At 39.6% G+C, this 27,758-nt stretch overlaps 1 protein-coding gene across 1 annotated transcript; it reads right to left on the bottom strand.

Moving 5' to 3' along the window:
* Positions 1 to 30: 30 nt before the first annotated feature.
* On the bottom strand, positions 31 to 27,758 carry AASS (aminoadipate-semialdehyde synthase). Its single transcript, XM_010286455.1, has 23 exons — positions 27,546 to 27,758; positions 26,222 to 26,398; positions 25,481 to 25,565; positions 24,692 to 24,759; positions 24,426 to 24,572; positions 23,349 to 23,427; positions 23,126 to 23,253; positions 22,805 to 22,953; positions 21,482 to 21,604; positions 21,218 to 21,329; positions 20,627 to 20,686; positions 20,466 to 20,533; positions 16,513 to 16,634; positions 12,052 to 12,181; positions 11,055 to 11,165; positions 9,658 to 9,766; positions 9,087 to 9,227; positions 7,007 to 7,174; positions 4,550 to 4,645; positions 2,441 to 2,556; positions 2,167 to 2,255; positions 1,661 to 1,837; positions 31 to 149 (listed from the first exon to the last, which is right to left on the bottom strand). Exons 1-23 carry the CDS (start codon positions 27,756 to 27,758, stop codon positions 31 to 33), a joined length of 2,787 nt encoding a protein of 928 aa, XP_010284757.1.

The following is a 27,758-nucleotide window of genomic DNA, read 5'->3' as shown; positions in this document are numbered from 1 at the left end:
CCAAAATCCAAGTCAATCCACTGCTTCCAGTTACTGTTTGATAACGCTGTGAGTACTGTACACAATGCCTTCTGCCCGAACACGTTCAAGTATTGGTCTGTAAACTTTCTTTGTCAATGGTATAACCATACCTTTGGCATCTATTTCACCTGAGATACAAGTAGGAAAAAGAAGTGTTAAGTGCTGTACTGGGTTTACCTGGTAAAGCTTTGGCAGCGGGGGCTGCGGGGAGGCCTCTGTGAGGAGCGGCCGGGGCTGCCCCGGGCTCCAACCCACACACCACAGGGCGCGGCTGAGCCCTGCAGCCAAGATGGCGGCGCCTCTGGGAAAACAAAGTTAAGAAAGGGCAAAGCGCTGCATGGCAGTGAGGAGTGAGGAAAAAAGTGTGAGAAACAGCCCTGTGACACAAGGTCGGAGAAGGAGCAGGGAGGGGGTGGTCCACCCTCTCCCTGAAGCTCGTGGAGAGACCATGGTGGAACAGGGGAAAATTGTGAGAAGAAGGAGCAGCAAAGAGGAACTGTTATGGACTGACCACAAGCCCCCATTCTTGATCCCTCTGCACTGCTCAGGGCAGAGGCAAGAGGCTGAGGAGTCAGAAATGGAGTGAAGTTCAGACTGGGGAAATAGAAGTGAAGGCAAAGGTGGTGTTTTGTCTTTTTTTCTCACTATACAAACCTATTTTTAATTGGCAATAACTTAATTTTCCTTAAGTTGAGTCTGTTTTACCTGTGACAATAACTGGTGAGTGATGTCCCTGTCTTTACCTCAACCCATGAGCTTTTTCATCTTATTTCCCCCCTCCGTGTCCTGCTAAGGAAGGGGAAAGAGCAGCTGGGTGGGTATTTGGCAGCCAGCCAAGGTCAACCCACCACAAGTAAAAATATCCATTTGCAGTTATATAAATTTTAATTTTTAGATTTTTACATATATATATATATGCACATTTACCAACCTTGGCATTATGTTCTCACACAGCAGCAGTACTGTATCAAAGAACAGGGGAAAAAAGTTTGAAAGAGTAGCATACACAGCTTGAATTTAATTCATAGAGCTGTGAAACTGTGATTAGGTTAAGAGCATCTAAACTTCAAAAATTTAGGTTTTTTGGTTTTTTAAGTTACAGAAAAGACAAAAAAAACAAAACCAAATTTTTTGCTCATTTCAGTTAGTCAGGAGAAGAATGAACACTATTTCCTTAAACATGGTGATGACTAGGCAGAGTCTGCCTGTTTATATATATACACATAACATCATCAGGTAATATGGCCCAAGCATCAAATTTGATCAATCCAGAAAGTTGCAGTGGAAGTCACTAGTTTGTTCAGCACAGGTATATTTTAGCCTGCTTCACTGTGGCATAATCAATGGTAATTTGCCATAACCAAGGTCCCCTCTATACCAGTGAAACACTTAAGATTAAATTACTGAAATTCTCTATAGATTAAGAAGTTAAGAAGAGTCACTGAAACATCCAAACATGCAGATATAAAAAAACTCCTGTAAAGAAGACAGGAAAAGTTTGATTACGTTTAAAAAAAAAAAACCAAACAAAACACACACAAATCTATATATATTTCAGAAACACTACACATCTGCCTTCTACAGACAGGAAGATCCAGAGTGATGAAAGGCTGTTGCTGAAGCCTGAACAGCCACTTACCATCTAGAACCATCTTAGCTGCAATAGCCGTGGGGTATCCTACTGTTTTAGCCATGGCAGAATATCCTTTGTTATCACCATAGACAACCAGATCAATAAATTTGTCTTCCAAATGACCAGAAGGATGCCTGAGACCGATTTCATTTCTCATAACAATCATATCTCTCTCTCCAGTGCCTAAGAGAAAAGCACACAAACTATTCATTCCTTGTATTTCAATCATATCAAGATGAGGTTCCTGATGAGCAAGGCACTGTGCATACACAGCACATATATCAGGGAAATGACTTAAGATAGGGACTATTAGGAAGGACAGAATATTAAGATGAAACTAAAAATGTAACAGGGAAAGCAAATGATAAATTGGAGGAGTAGAGAATATCACAAGACATTAAAAACCTAACATGAAGGTTTTTTAATGAAAGTGAACAAACTAACCTAATTAAGGCTGATAAGAGATATTGACTTGTTCCACTCAAAGCCATGAAAAACAATTTCTCACATACCAAAGGGCAGCTTCATCTCCATGTGCTTTGCAAGAGCCCCCACGATGGAATCTGCTGCTGGAACTAGTTCATCTCCCAGTAAACCTAGCCTGGCAGAAAAAAAATGTGACAGACTTATATCATTGCCTATCAAGAGCTTAGTCTCAGTTTTGTAATTTCCAGCTTGTTCAGCATACCAGTTTAATGGTTTCAACATGGACCAAAATGGGTAGAATTGAAAAATTTTTGTTTGGGTTTTTTTTAAAAACCTTTAAAAATCACCAGAACATTTTACCATTCCACTGCTTCCAGCTGACTTTTGTCCTTTTCCAGTTTGCTAAATACAGCTTCTTTAAGAACATGGTACTCAGCAGGCGGCTTAATTCCAACCAGTTTGCACATGAGCTCTTTCTGTATTAAAATAAAAGAAAAAATGTTCCTGAAGGCCTGACATCTGTTCCCACCCCTTTTCAGTCAGGGTTTCAAGAACCCACTGCTCCACTAAGCTCAGTTAACATCCACAACTTCAGAGAAGCCAGCTTATGCACACAGGGAAAGTGAGATAAGTTTAAGATTTTTTAATCGCAACAAGTGAGAATAGGAGTCACCTTTTCCTAAAACACTCTGTAACCCACCACTCAGCTGCTTCCCCCTGCTTTTTAGTCTTATCCCTTCCTCTGGCAGTGAAGAAAGAACACAGAAATCTGCATAAACAAGGAACACTGGGAGGATGTTAGAGTGAAAGAGAAACCACCTGGAGACAGCCAGTCAGGAACTTAAGGATTTCAGCTGGTCTAGAAATGAAGAACATCCCTTTCAAAGGGAAGGAAAGAGACTGACGAGGCAAAGGCGGCTCTGGGAATATTACCAAAAAGCTTTCTGAAGATTTCTGTGTGTATCTGAAGGCCTTTTTGTGCTATCTAGATGCCCAAAGAGGTGGCAGATGCCCCATCCCTGTATACATTCTATGATAATTATGGCTTGTTTCATTCACAGCAAGATGGATAATAAACGGAGCTATGAACAAGATGTGAAGCAAGCAAGAACTGCAGAGTCTGTTTAGAAGCTCAGGTTAGCCTATCTCCTCTGTTCCTCAGGCAGAGTAGATAAAGGGAAAGTACTAAGATGTAACAACATTGCTGAGACAAGGTTTGCAGTGAGACTACTGAGTTTATAGTTATTTTCACAGATTACATGACACTGTATACTTAATTCATTGAGGCTAGAAGGACTGTAAATTCTAACCATCTTTGCAAAGAAAACTTGAAGATATCAACCCTAAAATTGAAAGTGGACAAAAGTAATCTCAAAAAAAAAAAAGTAATTCCCATACAGCAGCCCAAAAACTCCTGGAGTTTAGGAAGATGATCAGTGCTGTATGTTAGTCAGACACAAGGGACACTGGGCCTCTTCACCTTGTGCTCTTCTGGTTTTGAGAACACTCAAGACATTCTTAACTTGAAATAATGACATCATCAGAAAAATATTGTGCTCTCCTCAGACCATCACACAGCATAAGCCTGGTGTCTTTTTCCAGTTTAAAGCTGATAAAAGCACAAGGAAGGAAACAGGAGGAAGATCTGAATTTTGTTCATCTGAGTAGTAAACGAAGTTACTCTCTCAGGGGTTTGCAACATGGAAGAAAAATTTTTCAGAAGACAGACAACCAGACCTAACAAATAATAAGGTGTTTGTCAAATCATCTCTCTTTACACCATATGGAAATATTAAATTCTCTGCTTTGCCCACAAAGACAACCAAAACTTTGATTGGCAAATGTAACAGCAGCACATCATAGGAGTCATATCTTGGCTGAGAATAAGATGAATTGAGGCATCAGTAAGCAAGACAGAAAAGCAGTATAACAGAAGAGAAAAAAAATGCTTGTACAGTTTTAACAGAAAAAAAAAATTAATATACATGTTTAGGCATGATCTCTTACTTCTTGATGCCCTAAAAAATACTTTTACACTGAAGATCATGGGCCAGTACCAATATGGACACTGCAAACTCACAGCACTGAGGGTTGGATTCTGACTAACAGAAGATTTAAGACAATTCATAAAAAAATACTGTACGGCACCTCTCAGGATCATCTAGCCCAACACCCTACTTGAAGCAGCAGTACCAGCAGCACTCAAGTCAGCCATGGCTTTGTCTAGCTGAGTCCTGAAAGCCTCCAGTGTCAGAGACTCCAGAGATTCTCTGGGGAACCTGTTCCAGCACCGTATGACATTCCTGCTGAAGAAAATCTTCCTAATTTCCAGGAACAAAAAGCAAGAGAATACCAGGATGCCATACAAGATTTCCATTGCTAAGCAATGGATCTGCTGATCCAAGCCTAGCACTAACAAAAACATTAAGAAAACAGAGGAGAAAAGGCAGAGTAATCAGAGTAACTCACCCAGGTTAAAGGTGGTGTGGTTGAGCTTAGTGACGGATAAGGATCCGGGTTAATTAATCCTAGTTTTACAAAGCCTCCCATAGTTTTGGAGTAGCCCTGAAAATAAAAGAATAACATGGTTAAAAATAATCATCACTTGAAACTGAGGTATTTCTCCTTGGTTTGAATGCAGTGGTGGACACAACCATGGTAGTGTTAAGCGTTACTCCCATGGGAAGACAGCCACAGTAACACGATGCAAGCAGGGTTACTGCTACAGAGTGGTACCTTTCCCAGCCCCTCTCCACTCCACCCCCTACTTTTTCAATAGTCTCTTTAATGACTTATTCTGCCATCAATACTTCCCTGGCAAGTAGCACTAGTTCATGAGATCAACTGACAAAGCCGGCCAGCACTAGTTCACACTCTGGCACGTCATTACCGATGGGGTTCTGTCAGCCAGCTGGCCCAGAAACAAACTACTGAACAGAGCGCCCAACGCTGAACTCGGTTCACCCCAGTTTTACACCTGTGTGATTGTATGGACATCAGATAAACTGACTTTAAAGATAAGAATCCTGTGTGTTTGTATCTTTCCTTCAGGAATATCAGAGAGACAACCAGGACAGCAGTGGAATAATATTTAAAAGGAATTGCAAAAGCTGCAACAGGCTGCACAATAAAAGAACTCTCAACCGGTTTCCGCTTAGTTTTGTTTGTATGCCGTTAACACTCCCACACAGCTGCTGGATGCCTTAAAACAGCTACATGCAAGAGACTAGAAACAATGTAAAAAACAGAATGGTGGAAATAAAGCACCCTGAAAGAGGGCTAATTATAGTTAGGAGCCACCTCCACCAGCACTAGGTTATCAGCCCAGATGGCCTTTCAGCGAGATCCTTCTGTGACACCTCTTTTTAAATAGACTCCATTAGCTACCTGAACTTCCTCTAAAAAAGGCACCGAGGAGGTGTTAGCCTCTGCACTGAACGCATTGCTTTCTGCTCTGCAACAGAGCCGCATGTGCAAATGGTCTACATCAACTTCTGCCCTGCTCAGCACCATCCCTGGACACATTCAAGGTCAAGTTGGACAGGGCTCTGAGCAACCTGATCTAGTTGAAGATGTTCCTGCTTGTTGCAGGGGGGGTTGACTACATGACCTTTAAAGGTCCCTTCCAACCCAAAGATTCTATGATTCTATGTAGGTACCACGCAGGTAGAGGTATGGCGAGCTCTTCCATACAACCCTACCAACATCACTCTAACCCAAAGTGATGGACCTGCTTTGGGGGTTAAGAAAACAGCACAAACTACAGAAACATCATTCCTGCAGCACACTGCTAACAACTCTTCATGTCACCCTGACATTTTTGCTCTTCCTTTTGCTAACAATTATACAAAAGAAGAAAATTTTACCAAGCATGAAATGGAAGAGTAGATACTGTCATATTAAGACTTCATGACAAGATAGATACCTTCCACTTATTTCTAGCTTCTGAACAAGAGAGCTATTGCAATTTGTAACGCCTATACCCCCACACAGGCCTTCCATTTTCTTTTCCTAAGCAACCCTCCTTCCAACAAATAAAGAAAAAATCCTGTTGTATTGCAACAGAGGAATTAAGAGGGAAAGGATATACACATGATTCCTCAAGCCGCATACAAAACAACAACTTAAACCTTGACATAAACCTTAGCTCAACAGACATATCACGACATCCATAAATGCTTTTTCAAGCCTTCAGTATGGTTTTAGGTTTATTTCTTCTTAATGTATATTGACCAACAAAATAACAAAAAAAGAAATCTCAAAGAAAAAATATTGTGTGTTAATTCTGCTTTGTGCACCTAATGAATTAAAGGAGAAGAGTCCATCAGAATGAAAACACATTTATCTCTTAACATTTTACTTAACTGATCAAACTGTTAAAGCTACTCAAACTCAAGGTTTCCAGTTACTGAATGAAAAACTTTCTCAGTTTGATGGAAGACTGTAATTTTCTGTAAGATTTTTACATTATGTTTTTCATAGTAATATAAGTAACAAATTGCAAGTTGATATGTTTTATCAACTTTAAGAGAATAGATCCATTCTTAAAAACACATAACAGCAACACACATCACACAAACCTATCAGATTTATTTATTTTTTTTAGTCTTCTATTAATCTGATACCAAATACAGAGCCAGAGAGAAAAAAACCCAACAGATAAACAATATGCAAGCCAACTGACCAGCTGCCTAAAAGAAGTAAACCTATTTTTCTGGTTTGCAAAAAACACCTGTTAAACAAGCCAAGTAAGGCTACATTAAAAAAAATGAGGAACACACTTTCAATTATCTCTCAGCTGGAATAGTGGAGAGCTGACAAATAGCAAGTACAGAGCTATAAAAGGCTGACTTTTAAAAACAGAGTTTTCTTGAAATGACAACATTCATCTCCTGAGGAAAACAATAGTTAATAACAACAACTTACTTTGTATCTTAAGGTGCCTCTCAACAAAGTGTGAGCTGTCTGAATACCATACGGCTCAGCATATTTTGTACTGTCTCTGTTAGGAAAACCTTCAAGATTTAATCCTGGGAAAAAATCCATCGGAGTAACAGAATCAAGTAATGCTCCTCCAGCTGGAATATTGATAATCTAAATTTTGTGAAACAACAGAATATTATTTTGGTGCAGTGTTATTTAATTTATTTTACAACAGAAAAGATGAAGCATGCTCAATATGCTTAGTGTTTCTGGTGCAAATAAAAGCCCAATCTGCCTTTTTAAGCAGTTACACAAGCCATTTAAGCATTTCCTGTGATGGAAGAACATGCACTATGTCAGCCATTACTAATCAAAGGGCTAAAACAAGCCAAATCCTTCTCACACACACTGTTAATTTCTGCTGCACTTATATTAAAGCCACAGGTTCCCATTTCACTTACATTAGCATAATTTTGGAGCACCTCCTCAAACTACACCAGTGTGAAGGGAGATTCTGCCCACAGGCTCCCCGCTTTTTGGTCAATTTTTTATTCTCTTTTTTTATGGGGGAGGAGAAGGCAAATGTAAAGATAAGGATGGCGTTTTGTTTCTTTTTTTTTAAGATTAAAATAAATCAGGTGATATCACACTGATATAAAATTGCTGCCTAGGTCTATCTTTACTTGCAGCTACAAAGCACAGTAAGAATGCACCATTGAAGAAAAACAAAATAAGGCTGACTAGTTCTATTATCACTCCCAACCAAAGCCTTGAACCCTGCTTCCTTCAAGCAGCTGATGCACAGATATGCTATGCAGCAACAATACAAACTCATTTTGTGACTTGTGAGCAAAGGGGCAAGGCTTCCTTCTAGAAGAAAGACTAAAGCAATGAAGTCTGCAGTAATGCTGAAAGATTACTGTTTGTCAGGCAAGACACTAGTGTGGAAGAACCCTGCACAAGAGCCAAAGACAAGCTAAGGATTTAGTGGCAAGGAGGAAAAATTGCACAATTTACTGACAAGCTCACATAGTGCTCTCATTAGTCATTCATATGCATGATCTAATTTTTCCTAGCAATGGGTGAACCAGGTCAGAATTAAATAGGAGACATTTTCACATTCTCCAAGAGACTCTTTCATCTGAAACTTTTAACTATGTGTCATTGCTTTTAAAATAATGATCCAACGTACAATCTCTGAATTTCTCCTTTCTTACTCCAATAAGAACACTAGAGCACCAAAATGTCACAATAAAACATCTCAAAAGATTTCTCAGTTTTGCAGATCAAAAAGTGTAGATAATTAGCTAAACTTCACAGTGGTTATACAAGGCAATCTCCTTGACATTTGAAGAGCCCCTGCTCAGTAACTACTCTGGGCAAGCGGCAGCGATCAAACAGATAGAACTGGAAAGCAGAAATGTGATAATGGCTTGCAATAGCTTTGCACAAATCAGTTACGATCTTCCTATAAAACAGATGCAGTGACATTTGCTAGGTTAAGTCTACTCTAGTGACTCCTGCACAAACAGTAAAACAGAGCTTATATAAAACACATCAGAAAGCACTGTACACTTTCACAAAACCCACTCAGTAGGCTATTGGTATTACAGATTGCACCAAAAGAAAAAGAAATCAAGAGTTCTGCTATACACTGTGCAAGTACAGAATGAAGCTGTATGAAGCTTTGGTTTACAAACAGGACTAGACAGAAAAGCAAGTAGGAAAAGAAAAGCACTCTCACCTTTGATCCACAGAGCCAAAGACAGGGCAACTAAGTGGAAAAAGCAACACACAACCAGAATGGAAGCTGAACCCAGAACACCAACCTCTATCCAGTGCTTTAGTCATTAGAACATGCTCCTCCTTTGCAACCAGATTCAATATAATAAGTAAGCATTAAGCTGGCAGCAGCTGCGCACCATCATGCTCCAAACATAGGATTAAGTGATGTATGCAACTTGCTTAGGGAACTGACTGTCACCGTCTTGAAAGTGAACATAGCACCTTACAAATCTCAGTTCCCTCTTTAGCCCAATACCACGTTCTTTGTCTTTGAATGGAAATGTTAGGATTACTTCACCTCTCCATTTTTTAAATACGTAGCAGACTGAACTGTATTCAGCAACACTCCTTGTGGGCTCCAGCTGAACTTGTATCTCAGAGGATTGTCAGAGTGCTCTGGAGCTGGCAGGCCACCGCAGAAAGAAGTGTAGGATACAACCTGTCAGATTTATCCACAGGAAAAACAATGAAGAGAAGACAGACCAGGATGCAAACAGTACAGAGCTACCCTGCAGAATCCCCATTAGTTCTTCCACTTTCTGTTGATGTAATCCCCCAAATGGGCCAAATCAGAAGACCTACAGTGGACAGGGGAAACCAAAAGAATTTCACTGAGCAACAGTGTCAAGCTGTCACACTGCAGGCACTGCCCGTGAAGGAGAAGAAACCAAAACACAAACTGAGGCAAAGCCATCTTAGTCGATGGTCTCACCAACTGGATTAGTTGACACCAAATTCCAAGCATCAGAAGAAGTAAGGTGTCCAAAGTCTGTTACACATCAGCGATATGCCCAAATACTGGTTGGTCTTAAAGGAACAACTTTACTAATAGAATCTTGGCAGAACTATGCACTACCTGCCAACCTTACCGTAGCACCAACTTCTTTTGCCTTGTCAATACATTCCATTGCCAACATATGGTCAAGACCAGGATCCAAACCCATTTCACTGATAACTGTAATACCAGCAGCTTCTACACTAAAAATAACAGAAATGCAGAGCTGTCAGAATATTTGCTATTATGGGGCTTTCTTTCAGGAAATCCGTCCAAAGGCACAGCAAACTTTCCCCAACACAGTAAATTCTGGGCTATGTCTGCAGCTTGTGGGGGAAAAAAAAGAAGCAGATGTCAAAACCTGAACAGTGCCAGTTGCCTTAGGAATCATTCCAACCTTGGTTTCTCTTATGTTGCTGCAACATCTAGCAGCTGGTGGAAAAAGAAATTCCTACCAGCTACTCCGTATCCCAGATTCTCCTATACAGTGCTATACTATGCAGAGGATAGCACAGGGCTAGTCATAATTGCCCTAAATAGCTCCTGTGGGGGAGAGAGATTGAGAGGCCTACTTGCCCAAATTACAAGCATTTAGGTTTTCTTTTTTTAACAGTTGCCTAATCTCCCAGAGCAACTCACTTATCACCACAAACTGAGATGATTTATTTTCAAAATCTCTTCCCCCCCGCCCCCACAAATGAGAACTGTTGTATTTTTTATTTTATTAAGAGCGTGATATGACCTCTTGGCATCACAGCCAGAAGGGGAGGAGAGGCCCCTAAATCTCCTTCATTGCGTGTGACATTCATCCTCTACCTGTCTAGCTTTCTCTGTTTTATCATTTATAGAGACACAGCATGTACAATTCACATCTCATTCACTGGAATTTACTTCAGAGCTTCCAGTACCATGACTCAGAGAAGCACCTAGATGAAGCTCCATGCCCAAAACAACTACAAATCATATAATCAGTGGGACAACAGAAACATTAGAACAGTTAGAACTGTCACCAGTCTGAGGCTAATATAGTTGGCCAAAAGAAGGTGGCATGAAGGAGGACATTACTGTAGATACAATAATGAGTTTTTATTAGGGGAATGCAAAGGATGACAAACAAGCTTGCTGTCACTGGTAGAACAGGACAGCCTACCTGCTCAGCTCAAACACCAGCCCAGCTCAAACATCCTAACAGGTCTGAGAGGAGAGGGCAAGGCACATTAACATGGAATAAGTTGGGGCATGGCTAACAGTATGTTCCAGTGTTTAGAGCACTAGTCTGACCAGACTGGGGTATGCACACATTTCTCCGCTCTGCCACAACCATGCAATTTTGGGGAAAGGTACTTAGTCCTCCATCACAGAAAGGGAAGGAGAAAGAATGCAGAAAACAGTAATCCACAGCAAGTGTTGCAGGAGTAAGGGACTGCAAACTATCCAGATAGTGCACTAAAGAAGGAAGCAACACCAGGGAGATGCCACTCTCATACCTACCTCTCCTGGAGTTCTTTCATAGCTGGTGTTAAGTAGCTGGCTGTTACCAAGTTCACTTTGTTGTCAATACACTTCTTGGCAACCAAAGGATGTGCTGAATAAGGCAGCAAACTACAAATGAAGGAGAATTATGCAACATCAAAATCCAACCAGTCACTTATGCTGTCACTGGAAAGACACTCACAAATGCTTTTTGTATGCCTACAAAAGAGCTCAAGTAAATGCAACCAAGTGCAAAACGAAATGCAAGTCATACCTGCCTTGCCCTGAGCAGTTTTATACCTACATAAGTGAAATGCTACCCTATCAGAAGAGCATTGTCGTATGCACTCAGAACAGGGCGCCGGACAATAGGGGAGTCATTCTTTAGACAGCATCTTTTGTCACACTTCTCTCTGTAAAAAACAAACCACTGACCTCTTTTCAAGGCCATCTTCTACACAGGCAAGCTGGAGGTTTAGAAGATGCAAAACTGTAAAACCATCCTTGAGAGAGCTTGCATTACAATGATCTCGCTGAAGTACTTTGTGAAAAGCATGTTCTACGTGGAAAGGAAACAACACTCATGACATCCGTGGCAAAAGGGACAAAATGGCAAGGACTATGAAGTCCTTTCCTCCCCTGTTTTCATACCTGGAAAGAGGTCTTTCTCAATGGGATATTCAGAAGAAATGACAAAAATGTCAGAATTTTGCAAACGTGCAAAATTTGATCGCAGGGGGACACATGCTGGTGGACACAACTGGTCCCTCATGCTAAGGCAGCTGTCCACTTAATTGGCGAACACTTCTCAAAAGATGCTACAGTCAAAGCCCATTTGAAAGTCCTGATGCCCCGCTACATGAGAAGGCATTGGCCAGTTACAACTATTTACATACAAAAATATGATGCCAGTTCTTAGGCATTAAAAAAAAAAACGTTATCAGGTCAGTGAACTAGAAGAAAGCAGCAACATGACTTAGGGTTGAGCCTATCACGTTTTACACAGAATTCTGACCTGATCACAAGGTCGTGTTTCTTCACCAAAGAGGACAGCTTTTCCTCATGCTTAATGACATCCATATGAACTGAAGTGACGTTGCTGTACTTTTTCGTCAGATGTTCAAGTTGTTCCTTCATGACAGATGCTGGTTTAAAAGTAAAACACATCAACTGTTACCTAAAGATGAAGGTAATTCCAAAGCATACCCATGTATAATTGTGCCTTACATGCACCTCCTTCTTCCCAAAGAGAAGCAGTTGCATGGATGTTTTCCCTCACTAACAGTTAAAGATAAATCAGGCATAAAGCACCTTATTCCCCTACCAAAGTCAACTTAATTATCAATTGCCAGTGTCAAGTCATAGCAGTTGTAACTCAAGAAAAAGAATCTACAAAGAATACTTACTATCAGGAGTAAAGAACAACTCATTGCCAAATTGAGAACAGGCTTGTAACCAATTAGCAACTTTGTGGCTGTACTTAAAATTAATAGAAGTTTTAACTGCAGTTTTCCTATCAGCAGATTAGGTCACACAAATTATTTATGCAAAACTAGAAGTCATCTCCCTTCTCTTCCACTCTATGAAGAAGGAGGTCTAGAACATGAGAAAAAGGACTCTTAAACCTATCTTTGTGCAGTAGGACACCCCAGAACCCACTGGCTCACTTGCATCACATGCACATGTCCTCCCAGCATGGTTTTCTACAGCAGCACTGCCTACGTTTGGCAGGTAACTGAGTACTTGTATGGTGGGAAAACAGATAAACTAAACAGAAAGAAGCACATATTCACACTTAGGTGTTTTTTAGAAAAAGTGAAAAAAGTCTGCTGAACGAATGCATCTCATTAACTCAAGTGTCATTAACTAGTTACAAAAACTCAACACTTTTATAGTGTTATAGGTTAGGCAAGGTTGTGATCCACCCCAGAAGCATTCTCCCATGTCTTTAACTCTCTCCCCTCATAAAAACCTGTGGTTATTTTATATTCTAGGTTTTAAAAAACATACATACTGGAGGTTCAGTCTTTGATATCTCAGATTAACACCTGCCACTCTCTGGTAAGTGTCAAAACATACTGAAAAAGACATTTCAAAGTTTTCAGAGAACAAATGACCAAACCACTGATGGAAGGATAAAAGCAGATTCTTTTGGAATCCTTAGAAGTGCATTGCTATCTTGGATCTAGAAGCAGATCAATTAAAGAAAGTGTTTGAGGACAAAGAATGCAAAAACCAGTCACACAAAAGGGTGCTTAGATGTGTACGTTCAGGCTCAAGAAAAGTTTCAGAGAAAGATCACAAGAAAGCAGCAAGAGCTGTAGTAAACACTTCTATTGATATAGGAGAAGGCAGCTCACCTGAACTAGAACAATGATCCTACCGTGAAAGTCTGGGGAAAATAAAATAAAGATGACCAGCAGAAAAATATAACAATAGCTCTACTATACCCAGTCAAAAGGACCACTAGTCCATTCAGGCAGACCAGTAATATTTTTTTTGGAGATAGAGTATTAGTGGAAAGACTGTTAGGGGTAGCAAGTCAAAAGGATCAGACAAATGAAAAATTTTAAAAAGGAAAGAAAGAGAACCAAGTAGGAATAATGAGTAAGAACTCAATGACATCGCACATACACCACTATGAAACCAAGCAGCACTTTTTCTTTTCCCTATTTCTTTTGTGGACAATCACACAATAGACTTGATATTCACATTTTGATTTGGAGGGGACATCACCCCTTGGGTCTACTGACCCTGACTTAAGAGTGTCATCCAGTGGTCTGCTTGGCAGAACAAGGGGTAGAAGAAAACTAGAATGCCAGAAACTCGCATCATGGTCCTAGATGTATTAAATACTATACGCATTCATGAGCTGATCAATTTTCTGGAGAAACACTGTACAACTAGAAAGGTAGGGGAAAAATAAAAAATAATTGTCTACCCCAAAAAGTGCCTTTCCTCGCAGGTTTACAATCTCATGTGAAACAGCATAATTAAATAGCATTGAAACAGGCAGAGGTTTTGTTCTTTCTTTGACTTTCACACAGAAATACAGAAAAGGCATGCCTGGTGTATCCCAATTCAATGAAATATTGTGTTGTACTGACTCTTGAAGAAAGATTGTACTGGAAAAATTGTGTTTTAAAAGTAGACTGGTTTTGGATTAGCATCCAAATAAATGCAGAGCTGAAGTGTTCAATCACTTTTTGATGGTAGTAGCTATTTCCGCAAATGCACAGACCACTTCATTGAAAAGCAAGAAGCTGACTAGAAGTCTAGGAGGAGAAAAGGTCCACAGAGGAAAATTCGTTTTTCTTTTTCAGGCTGTGCTTGGCTTAAGCGAGACAGGAAAACCTTAACTAGTTTTAAGGTCTTGATGTACATGGAAATTCAACACAGCTAACTAACAAATTCAGTAAACAAGCACGGGCCCAGAAAAGCTTACCTCATCCCTCATTCCACATAGCCATACATTTATAGATAAATCTGGTTAAAAAAAGAAATCTTTCAAGACTCTGTTTCAGTACATTTTAACAGAATTCCTATTTATAGCCAAGAACAGCTTAACAGCTCAAAACAAAACCAATTCACATCATTCACCATTTTTAACATAACAAAGATAAAAACATTAAGCTTTTGCTTAGGCCAAATATGACTAAAAGACCCAGATTCAATCTGACTAGTTTCAATATTTACCTATGGCTTAGTCCTACCAATCCTGCATACGCTAATATTATCACTAAAAGGGTGAAATCCAGTCGCTGCCTGCCTCCACTTGTTCCTTCCTATTATCTTGCTCCTACTGCAATCAGCACTTACCATTATAAGGAAAGCAGAACTGAAAAAGGCAGCCAGGTTAAAACAACCGGTATTTGCCGCATCTGACTGAAAGCAAATTGGTTTCCTGTCCTGGCTCACCATGCTGCCAGCACAAGGACAGCAATGGGAACACAGCCAGGCGAAAGAAGCGGGCAATGAAGGCAGCAGGTGGGGCACAGGCTTACAGAGAATTAAAAGCATCTGTGCCTCTAACTTAGGGCCTTATTTCGTTATGGCCTTTCCAAAGTCAATGGGAAATAAACATTGCCAGAGGGTGATTCTCCATACCCTACTAATCAACTTGTGCTGAGAGAAAAAAGCTAGGCAAAATTATCTACAAATTCAAACCAAAAGAAGTTGATTACACAAAGGTTTCCCAGTTAAGATTTTCATCATTTGGATTTAAAGTGGTGTAGCCTAACAATGGGGCACCAAACATGGCATTGCAATGTGCATTTTATGCTTTCTTCATCTACCTGCCTGCTGTCAAATATTAGAAAAGTAACATCTTTGTTATCAACGTTATTCTCATATCAAAACACAGCACTATTACCAGCCATCAGGAAGAAAAAACAGCTCTATTCCAGCCAAAGCCAGGACAGTCTCTTTCCTTCTGAGCTTTTTTTTTTTGTGTACACTGTAGAAACTGCATGTTTTTAAGCTCCCCAGATAAGAGGCACCTGCTATGTTTGCTCAATGCTTGGCAAAACAGATCTTCCAGTTCACCTGTTTTTCCCTTACTGCTACTGTATTACAGGGACTAGATGCAGCCTCTGTGATGACGAGGGCATGGACACTGCACGTTGCTGTAATCCTTCCCTGTTGACCACATCAGGCAGTGCTAATAACAAGGGTGCAGCTTCCTTAGAGCTCCCCTCTTCTTCCTAGTAAATCTTTTCCCAGAGGTTAGAAGTACTATGGTTATCACTGCAAAGGGTAGCAAAAGCAGCCAAGTATGAAAGTAGCATAAAGGGAAAAAACAAACCAAAGCAACAACAATAACAACAACAAAAATCAACAGAAATAAAACTGTAAGTTTTAAAGGAAACCACTTCCCAGCAAAGTATCTTTCAGGCTATACAGCCTGAGCTTTAAATCTGAAATCACAGAATCAGTGATTTTAGTCATCATCAAGGGCAAGAAAAGTGTTTCTGAAACATGCTACAGATAAAACCACAACAGAGGAATAAACAAGCAAGCATATGGGGCTGATGGGAAGGTCAGGGTCAGAAGGTTTACCACCACAGTACCACTTATAACAACAGCAGAGGCTTCACCCACAGAGATGTCTATAAAAACAATTTCATCTTCTTGTTTTGTGAGGCTGAAAACACAGCCAAGCACCAACAAAAGTGACTGACTAGCTACGAAACCAATCCCAAGCCCAAAGCAGGTTCAGAAGGAAAAATACTTCTAATTTCCCTATAGGCTACACATGCAAACAGCAAACTTTTGATGTGGCTATGTCATTTTCAAATCGATTCTATAAACTCAAAATGCTCAGAAACCTAAAAAATCCTTTTCTGCTGTGCATAACAACAAAGATTTTCTTTATCTCAGAACCAGATCCATTTATTACTTACGAGAAAGGTTCTGCCACACTAGCAGGTTTAAATAAGACATAATTTTTCAATGAAAAGCAAGCAGTCTTACATACCAACTGTGACGTCAACGTTGGAATCTCTAGTGAGATATTCAAGTACAGGGCCAGAAACATAGCCAGATCCAAGCAATAAAACCCTCTTCTTATTACCCATCTTCAGCGACTGAGCGTGTTCCCTAGGAGGTGTTACAGGCAAAATTAAAAACCACACAGAACAAGGAAACTGTAAGATGTCAAAGCTAACAGAACAAGTATGTTTTAGTATGTCTACAAACCAAGAGCTCTATTCAAACCAAGACCCGAGTTCCTGGCTATCTAACCCAAGACTGGGCAACCACTGCCTAGTACTGCTTCCTGCATGTTCTGCTGCATAACTTCTAGTTTCTTTCCTCTAACAGAAACATAATGAAATCCATCAACATCTGCACCGCTTCTCCAATTGCTCCTGGCTGTTCAAGAAATTTTTCCTCAAATTGTCACTGTGTTTTTCCCAATGGTCAAATTACTGTAATCTGATTACTTGAGGACCGCCAAGCTATGTCATCTTGGGCTGTCAGAAAGGGATTCCAGGCTCTGCCTTTCTGCCTTTACATCACAGGTAACTGTTAAAGTACACAAAACCATGCTAGTGAAAGCATATTTTAGGAAAGTTATACTAGATTCATATTAGTCCTTCATAGGAACATGATAGTCAATAAAAATCAAATAAAAGTTAATGCCCAATTAAGAAATTCTGTTTGCAGACAAGAACTCAGATTTCAAAACCAGAGTGTTCCAACCACCATCAGATTTTGCATTTCTTTTTGCCAATGAGAACAACGTAGTTCAGCAGTTGTTGAAATATGCTCTCATAAATGTATAAATTATAGTAGGAAAACACATTTTGGTTGTTTATAATTATTTTTCCTTTTAGCTTAGATTTGCATTAAGTTGTAAACTTAGGATTGTAAAACTGTTTGTCTAAAGTATCATCATTATGGAGATAAAAACTATTTAGCAAATAAAAAAAATTCCTAAAGCACTTCTTATTGTTGAAGGAAAGGAAGCTGTTCATTGCCCTATTGTTTAACCTAAGTAATAGGGATTGAGGTTTGGCTTTTCTTATCCCATACCCTGAAAACAGATGTCAACAAATAGGTACGACCTTCAAAGATACAGACTTACAGGAAACTTCATAAGTGTATAAGCAAGTTCTTCAATTTCCCCTTTACCTACTGAAAGTTCCCACAGTCATATACTGCATTGTGGATTACACCACAGAAACTGTCCTGACCTATAGCTGACAAGATCATGTCCACTTTGCTTAAAGCTATTGTCCCTAGAAGAGGACTAACCATATGTCTACTAAATAATGTTTGGTTCAGACCTTTTTGGGGCTCCACATAGCATCCATAAGTCAACTTTCAGTTGTGTTTTTTCAGTTGAAAAACGGCCATAATAATGAAGGACAGTGTTGCAGCCTGCCAGAGCAATACCTAATAGCATGACAAGAGCAGGACTGCATGATACAAAGCACGGCATGAAGTACCCAAGTACATTTGGGGGAACAAAGTCTCAAACAATAGCACTGAAATACTACCCTGAGTGAAGAGAGTTAAATCAATACCAAATACATCTACATCATCTGCCTGAAGCACATTCCAGCCTACTAACTGTGTCTGAGTATTTGTAAAGCATGAATTACTGTGCAAAATTCCAGATGTTCCATCCTCTCCTCCTCCACTTTTAGGCTTAATTAAACTTTTAAAAGTCATTCTTTTTAATCCATTAAGTCTGAATGGGATGCACCAATGTATCACCTCTCTAACTAAATTATTATTATAGATTACTGTACATTTTGACCTTCATGCAAGTTTTACAGATTTGATTTTTTTTTAAAAGTTAAATCATTATTTAATCCATCCACAGAAAGCCTCCTAAGCCAATCATATCCCTTCCTAAGACAAACCCAAGGACCTTCCTCCTCCTACTACCAACTCTAATAGAACATTTTCTTCCACAGCTACACCCTGATGGGCAAGGGAAGAGAAAGAATTCCTCTCTACCCTTTACTTCTAGGGAGCAGCAGTGGTATGCAGGAGCTTGGAGCAACAAGGGGAGACTTCATATACGAAAGGAAGCTGGATTTTGCAATCAAACTTCTTATCACATTTATTAAAAACTTTTCCAGTGTCTAGAATGAGGTCACACTTGGATCAAACACAGCATGTCTGCTCTAGGACAGGCACAAACATGAGCTGCCAAATGACCCATTAAGAGTGGGAACAGAATCTACACAGTTCCAGAAAAGAACATTTCAGATGATGCCTATTCTCTACATACAAGTTTAAATAATTCAGTTATGTTAATCTATGAACAAATAACAGCAATATTTAGACGTCTACAGTGTTAATGGGATACGCCATTGCAGCTGTGGATGAGGAACCGGTAGCAGGTGTGAAGCAAGTAAACGTAAAAAAAAAAAGGTAAAGAAAAAGGTAAAAAGGTAAGGATTCAGTAAACCAAACTGCTCTTGCATTCTAATGGCATCAAAGACAGTTCAGCTTATACAGTCTGGCTATCCTATGTCTGAAATGTTCTTGGACTTCCAAAGGGTATAAGCAATTAGTCTAAATAGAGCCCTTAGAAACTAAACTAGACACAGCATAATATTTTGTTAGAGTAATACACAAGCCACATAATTCCTACAGGCTCTAAACAAGAGCCTACCTCTAGCTAAACCATCACACCTTAAGCAGTAAAATCCCTGCTTTCATTTGCATTATCTCCAAAGTTTGCAAAGTAAATAAGAGTATTGTTAACAGGTCTTGTTTTTCTGACAGCTAAGCGAGCAACACCAAGGAACAAATGAACATCACATGTCTGCAGAAATATCAAAAATCTACCCACAAAAACCCCCTTCAGAATGAAGTCTCCAGATTTCTCAGGGTAGTTCACACAAGACCATGCAAGCGATTATGGAGAAAGGAAAAAAAAAAAAAAGCCAGATCATCATGCTGTGTGAGGAATAAAAAATTTGTTAGACAGCCTCTTGAGGTGGTCCACCAAACAGCACACAACAAAAGTCACTGTAAGCTGAAGTCCTTGAGAGGCAAACAGCGTGTTATTTTGGTTGGAAAACTCACCCATAGTTCATTACGCACAAGTTCATAACCAGAACTCCCAAACTTTCCAAAGGAAATTGGACAAGTTTTGCATGCAAAAGTCAACACACTATGCTTTTTTGCATGCAGTGCTTGTGGTCAGATCAATTTCAACTTTTATACGACATACAGAACAGTTGGCATTGACCATGAACATGAAGCCAGAGGTACCCACTTATTCTCAAATTAACATTTTCCATAGGTAAACTATAGCTGTTTGTTAATAATAGGGAGCAAGAGGAAGGGATATCCAGGTTATTTATACTTTTGTTAGCTTAATCCTCTCAGTACTACTTCTTTCACGTTACCGCTGGTGGATAACTACTGAGACAGGGTATGGATCAAGTGGTAGCTAAAGCTGTAACTATAGGAATATAATGAAAAGTCTGAGAGTCTCACAGGGGCTCCTGAATACATCCAGTCACAGAACAATGCTATACAGCACAGCACTTGAGCCAAACCGGAGGGAACTAGATTCAAGGCATATTAGAGAGCCTTTTCCTTTCAGCCATTCCCTTCAAACGACTGTATGTTATATGCGTTTTAAAAGGGTAAGGAGTAACAGAATAATACTGACGTGTCTGTTTTCTGCCTTTGGTAAAACAGTCTTCATAACATAAGATAGAGAAAAATGACCACTTTCTCAAGTTCAATATAAGTTGCTAACAACACATGTTAATGATTTAGGTAATGTGCATGAAGAAAAAAGGAAATCATCAAGCTAGGCAACACTTAGACACAGTGCAAAATAGCAGTATTCCACCAAAACACAAGAGTAAATAAATGCAAAAGGGGAGATAGAATACAGACAAGTGGGTTTTTTTAAATCCTGAACCAAATAAACTTTAAGAAGCTAGATATTACCTGCTCTCCCTCAGTTTCTGGATATATTCATACTTAGCTGTCAGTGAGCCATTGGATGCAATCACTGCCTAGAAATACATGAAACAAATTTTGAGGATTTTTTATACCTGTACGTTTTAGAGCAGAAGATGACAAGCAGAGTGCCAAATTGCAAAACTTACATCTCGAACAACAGACGAGTAATTCTGGTTTTCAAGAGGTTCTGAGCCTTCTGATAACAGCTATGGAGATAAATTATTTCAAATCAGGTCATTTTATTTCCCACAGTTTTTTTTTCCAAAGTAAAACATCAAGATATTAACCGACATTAAAATGCATGCAACAATACCAGTATCTTGCAGAGCTGAAATTCTCCTGGCCCTGATCAGTGTCATTTGACTTTTATGCAAATACAAGAATTCAAACAGCAGTCTGATTGTAAGGGATTGTTGAGTCCCCCAAGAAAATCAGATTTAGACGTCTCCTGCAGGGTCCAGGAGCAATGAACTACCTGCCAGAGCCTGTTTCCTGCCTACAGAAAATGTTCTTGACAAATCCCTAAGACATCCAGGTCACTAATGTTTCATTCACATGTTGCTTTTTTGGAAGTATTGCCTCGAGACTTAGAAAGGTTTTTTCTTTTTTTGAAGTACAAAGTCAGTTATGTTCTACAGCAGATTCCTTTTAAATGTATACAGGAGACCAGAAAAGCAACAAACAAGCAGACTAAAGTCCGAGTCTTTTACCTTCTTGTTGGATACATAAGACCTTACCATCTCTTCAATATACGGGAAAAGCATATCACCAAAGTACTCTGTTGCTTCTATAGGAAGCTGTGCTGGCAGATTGTCGATGGAACACATCAGAATCCCAGAGCCTTCAACACTGAAAGAGAGAACACAGCTCTTCTAAACTACTTCTCCATGGTACCTGAAAGGTACCACCTTTCAGAAGTGTTTTAAATGCATGATTTTTCAATATAATGTTTCACTGTACAAATTACAGAGGAAAGCAGTAAAAATTAAAGGCTGTCCCACCTGTCATGAATAATATGCTGGTCAGCATCATACATACAAAATGGACTGTCAATTGTTGTACACTCTGTCATAAATTCTATAGATCCTCCAGTGTCTGCTGAAATGTCACATATGGCCAGAAGTCTAAGGCGATTAAACAAAAAAGGCAAATGGATAGAGCATTATCCAATTTACTAAGAAACATAGGTATAAAAGATCACAAGTGAACAGGGAATAAAAGAAATGTGAGAAGATCTACCAGATTTGTAGTTTCATTCATCTTAACCAATTTAGAAGCCAACACAAACAACGACATCCAGAAATGTAACAGGAATCTGGCCCTACTGCAGTCCTAAGAGTTCCATTCACATCAACAGGATCCAGATTTCATGTGCAGCTTCTCAAAGACCAAGAGAATGCACTCATCCATCATTTTTCCTCTGTACTCCACGGGCTGCCAACACCTCCCATTCATTATCCATCTACCAATTCCCTCAAGCTGTCACTGGGCAGTTCTGCACTAGAATAACTTTGTCATCATAAAGCGAAACCTAAAGAAGGTGCTGCCTCCCTTCAGTTCACAGATAGCTGGTGCAGGTGGAGCATTCATTAGCCTAACTTACAAACTCTGGCTTCACTCAAGGTTAACACTTAAATTCTTTATTTGTCATGTGAGTGAAAGAAAGGTGTCAAGAGTGGGCAGAGAAGAGACAAACACCTGCTTCCTCACCAGGATACATTGCCATATCCTCCCCAAGTCCATTCCCAGGCCAGTCTCCCAGAGAACTATTACAAAGGGCTATTAGAGAAAGTGTGGCCCCCACATGCACTGAAAGCAGACTAACCCTGGATTTGCACCCCATGTTCCATCCTTAAAGCTATTCAGGGTTGTGAAGCATTTTTGCTACCTGCTGCAGAAATCAGAGGCGTTAAGGAACAGTTATTGAACTTGCACAAGCCAAATGACAGGGTGGGAAGACCTTAACCAACAAACTCTGCTCAGGCATAGAAACTTCTAGCAATAATGGTGCAGTAGGTACATTTCCCAGATGTCACACTGTTTGTATTAGATTCTGCACAAGGATCAATGGCGGAACTACCTTTGCAGAAAGACAGCCAATACCTGTCAATCGTTTGTACTTTGATGTTTTCAGAAACTCCGAACTGTGAAAACAAGACTGCAAAGCACAGAAGAACAAAAGCAGACTCAATGGGGCATTGTGCAACATGCAAGAAGAACATAAGAAACAAAATCATTTGGTAGATACTGTGGTGAAACTGCCTAATATTACGACTTAATCATGGTGCTGCAGAACTGTTAGTGAGCAAACTGCGGTGTCTTACTTGTGTGGTAACTCAGGACAGCCCTCCATTGCACCAGCAGCAGATCTAACTGGCACCAGCAGCTTCTGAGCATCCTGTCGGCTTAACAAACGAGGAGTATGCTGCTCCCAGTATATGCCATTAATTAAACAAGTTGTGTAGGGTGCAATCTGCAAAGAAAGTTACAGATGCCTGATGTTCTCATCTAGTACTTTAAGAAGTTGAAAGCACCTGGTCTAGTGTTTTAAATGAATGCCCTCTCAATCAATGGATACGCAAAGGTGTACTAACTACCAACATTCTGTGGAAAACCTTTCATAAAAGAACAGAAGAGATGCTCACATCAGTGTTAAAGCGAGAAATGTAAAGTTCTGGATGTTTATCATAGTCTACTGGATCATATAGTCCATCACGTTTCCTTACAAGATGATGGTGACGACTTAACACTGTCCCATAGACTTTTCTGAGGTCTGAGGTTAAAAAAAAAAGTAAAATAAAAGATTAGCTGTTATACTTGGACAAAAAGGGCTCCAGTGTTTTCAATCACTTTATTGTCACAGCATACCTCCAGATCTGGAAACTTCCTTTAACTCATGTGGTTCCACAAACTCACATGGGAGGGCATTGAACATTTCTTGAGCACCCTGTAAACCATGAAGTAAGATTCAGAATGAGCAGAGAACAAAAAGCTAGTGTAACACTGCTCATGTGGGTATGAAAACAGATATAAAAATGCCACACACAACTTGACAGTCCTGCCAGAGAACATCTTCAGAGATGTACAAACTGTTTCACGTATACCCCCACTTACCAAAAATAAAGCTGCCGGGGCTCTATGTACAAGGAATTTACATCATTCCCCATTACTGCAGTATGCCTGACCCATAATCCAACGCTTGGTTTGTATTTCTAATGGCAGAGCTGGGAAGCCTCAACTCAGCCACAATAGATGGTTTTGCTGCTACTCTGAGGAGCAGCTTCTCTTTAGGGAAGACCCCTGAAGCCACTCCTCACCAACCAGGCTGTTCTAAAGGCAAAGAACTTCAAGATGACTTTCCCAACGAGCTGTGATCACAGAACACAGGCCCTTCAGACACACCATCGTTTTGTCCAGAAAGCACACATTTACTTAGGCAGTGACTTCACTTTATAGCTGAAGCCTAGTTAAGTGAGCTTTTTTGACAAAAACAGGGGTAAGCCTTTTACCTGTGTCATAGAAAATAGCTCTTTAGAGAGTCTAGCACTTGTAAGCCAAATTAGTGCTATAAAAACAGATCTAAAAACTCAACAAGGATTAGTAAAAATAATTCTTTCTCCCATACTTTAATGGGGTAATTCAACATACCTGGTGAGCCCAGAGTCAACAGAGGGGAGAGAGGGAGACAAAAATCGTGCAGGTGGGAGAGAGGAGCAGTAAGACTTAAGACATTTTTCATCGTAAGAAGTTAGTGTGGTCAGCCTTGTCAGGCATGATCTCATCTTAAAGGCATTATTAGTTCATGGTACTTAAAAATTCTTACAGGCAAAGGAAAACATGAAGTCCAAGCAAACAAAACGAACCGATCAACCAATTTAACCTGATATGTATCAAATGCCAAGAAGTTCTATTAAAAATAATATAGCATTTCATATGAATTCTTACCTTAGAAACATTACCAGTGCCTGTAAACACAAATGTTAAGGGCCCAACTGACTTTGGCATCAATCCCAGTGAAATTTCATACCCGGCATCCCGTACCGCCTGCACAGCCTGACTGCTATTTCTGTAGTTATGTGCCATCCCAATGTGCTGCAATCAAAGGCACAGAACCATCAAGATATTTTCCATATTCAGATGGAAATGCAGATAAGTAGCAGATGCCCACAGGTAATTTTGCTAAAGAGAAATACATACACATATACTCTTACCATGAAGGGAGTGTGATGTCCCAGGGCTAAAAATCGTAATCCCAAACCGTGTAGAATGTTGATCATTCCTGTTGTTAAAAAAAAAAAAAATTAGATCATCAGTGTTAATTATGAATACACACAGTTAGAAACTGCAGAGGCTGACTGAAGTCTAAAATCATCCTGGATATTTTTGCCCATGTTTTAATATTAATACTGTACTTCTAAAGAAAGTCTACATAAAACCAGGGAAGGAAAAATTCAACAGCAGGCCATGACCTTAAACCTGCTCTTGGCCCACATTATGCATTGCAGCACTACTGAATATTCGGATATCCTTTTATGAGATGCATCCACATCACCAGACTCCAAAGGAGGAGATAATACAATATCCTGAAGAAACAGAGTTGAAGTTCAGTAGAAAGGAATGAGAACCATGCCTCACAAAAATCACTGTAGATGGATAACAGTGACAAACATACGTTATTCAAACTCGCAGGACTGACAGCAGCCATTTCTTTCAAAAGCTTATTCACTTGATCTCTTCACATTTAGTCAATATAGTTGACTAAACAAACGGGACTTCAAGACAACATAAAATAGTACATTTGCCAGGAATCCACAGGACTAATTGACATGTAGTCTCATCAAAAGTAGGGAGCACAAAACAGAATGGAAAAAAGCTCTTAAAAGCAAGAGTTAAAAATGCAGTTAAAAACGCATTGCAAACTTCAACTTTCAGGAAACGCAGACAACCAGAAGTATTACAAGTTACTTGTTGCAAGCCTGCCTTTACTTTATGCACTATACCTGCTACACCAGCCCACTTTCCAAAGGCCACAACTCGCATTCCTTTATGATCAACCATTTTTTCATAGTCAAACAGTCGAATTTCCTGAAAATACATAGCAAACTGAGTATTAAAATTTTCAGTGAATGCAGTCAGTGGCACGCTGCCCTCCTAGGAACTACCTTTTCATACGCCTTTGTCATCCTTTGTGATAAAGACTGATGGGCATGTATGAGAAAGGGAAATAATTCATAACGAGATTTAAGGATAAACATAAAAACCTGAAATTTGCATTGAATGCTTGTTTTAAAGAGTCTCTGCACTACCCGTGCACTCTTGGCACAGAGCTCCCCAACATGCCGCTCCAGCTGCTGCAGACCCATTCACATCCTCTGCCAAGAGGCTGCTCATTTCCAAGTGAACTGGCTGCCTCCCTCTCTAATGACCAATACGCACTTTAGCTTAGTAACTTCCCAACAAGCCTTTGTGCTCACACAGCATGAACCTCTCCTGAGCATACCGTGCTCGCAACTCACCTGCCTTACACACATAAACAGAGTAGCACTGCAAGCACGAGATCCTCTGAGCAAGAAACACTCAGCTCCAGGAAAGCATTCTGAAAACAGTCCTCATTAGCTAACTACAAGTATGCGTGCTGAAAGTAACCATATTAGGCAGCAACCTTTCGATCACAGTTCAGCATTAAGTTCAGTATCCATCCCATGCTAACAGCAAATTGTCTTTGCTGTGACACAATTTACCTGTCTTAGAATCTCATCCAGAAGGGGCATGTTTGCCTCTTGGGCTTTAATAGTGTGAGAGAAAAAGGCATAGTTCTTTTTAGGGATTAATTTGTCCTCTGGAGGTCTCTTCACACCTACTATCAGGGAAGCCTCGGAAATATCTTCTTGAATAATGCCACCTGCTTTGATGTAATCCTATGAAAGAGAAAAATCAAAGTAGATTTTTCTGGGTTTTTTTCATCTTCAGATCTCAGCACATAAGCAATCTGAACAGAGGACAAATAGATAATTATACAAAGCAGAAACAATTTACTGCATGTGACACGTTCATAAACCTCTCTATCAAAAGGGGTATCAAATATCAAACTGAATTTCCATGCTAATATCCTATATTGTATACAAGGCCAAAACATAATTATGTGCTAGTAAAATCCTTCATCTTAAATTCACAGACTACAGAAAGGGTATTTTACTAAATTTAAAGTATCTTATAGTATTGCGGTAATGAACAGTCCTTTGTAATGTGCTGAAATAATTAGAAATAAGTTTAAAGAAATCTGACAAATTGATCTGACTGATGACATGTGATTTTATAAAATTGTGTAAAACTAAGTCCAAGCTGAAGAGCAACTTCTAAAAGAATGTTTTTCCATATAAAAAATTATTTTTGTTCTCCCTTATCTCAAAAACATATTAAACTTTACAGCTTTCAATATCGCAGTTGTGTACCTATTGTGATCTGTGCTTTGGTGAAAACCAGCACCATGCCTGGTGGTTTAATTAAAAGTTGGTATGTGCATATGATCACTAAATTTTTATCTGTTGGCTCTGATAACTTACAGCAGAGTATTACTGCTGCTACAAGAACTGTAAAAGCTCCCAGTCCTGAAGCTCACAGCATTCAAGAAAAAAAAAAAACAAACCTCTCTCCTCATTTTACATGAGGAACAGGATTGAAACAGGAATGGGATTTGCCAGATTCGTCCTTCCTCTTTTTTTTTTTAAATATGCATATCTTTTAGTGTTACCTCCATAGAAACAGAAGACAAAAACACCAATGTTAAATGAATTCCCAAGAATTCACCTAGAACTTATTCAGAGACAGCTGAAAGGGTAAGAAAACAATAAAAACAACTCCAAAAACCCACCAATGTGCCAACATTACATTAAAAGGCTAAACAAACTACTCCTTTTTCTCTCCACTAGGACACAATGACTCCTCATTTAACAACAAAATTAATAACATGTTTTCTCGTGTATATGCTTTGAATATTATTTTTCCTGTACTGTGGCTAATAACCGAACAACAGTTTTACTTATCTAACTCAAAATGGGACTTTACCTTTTCATGGATGGCTCTCCGGTTTGACGGCTGCACCAAGACCTTGTATCCCATCTGTGTCAATTCTTTAACATGCTTTGGGGCTAGAGGTGCTCTTCTTTCCCATGCATTAACATCTTCTCTCCGGATTGCCAGCACAGACTTACGATGATGCCAACACTTAGTATGATGGAACACACACCTACCATTTGTGTGACTAAAGGCTCGAAGCAT

The sequence above is a fragment of the Phaethon lepturus genome, unplaced genomic scaffold (assembly GCF_000687285.1).
Source record: "Phaethon lepturus isolate BGI_N335 unplaced genomic scaffold, ASM68728v1 scaffold22384, whole genome shotgun sequence".
NCBI lineage: Eukaryota > Metazoa > Chordata > Aves > Phaethontiformes > Phaethontidae > Phaethon > Phaethon lepturus.
This window is presented reverse-complemented; position numbering and strand designations above follow the sequence as displayed.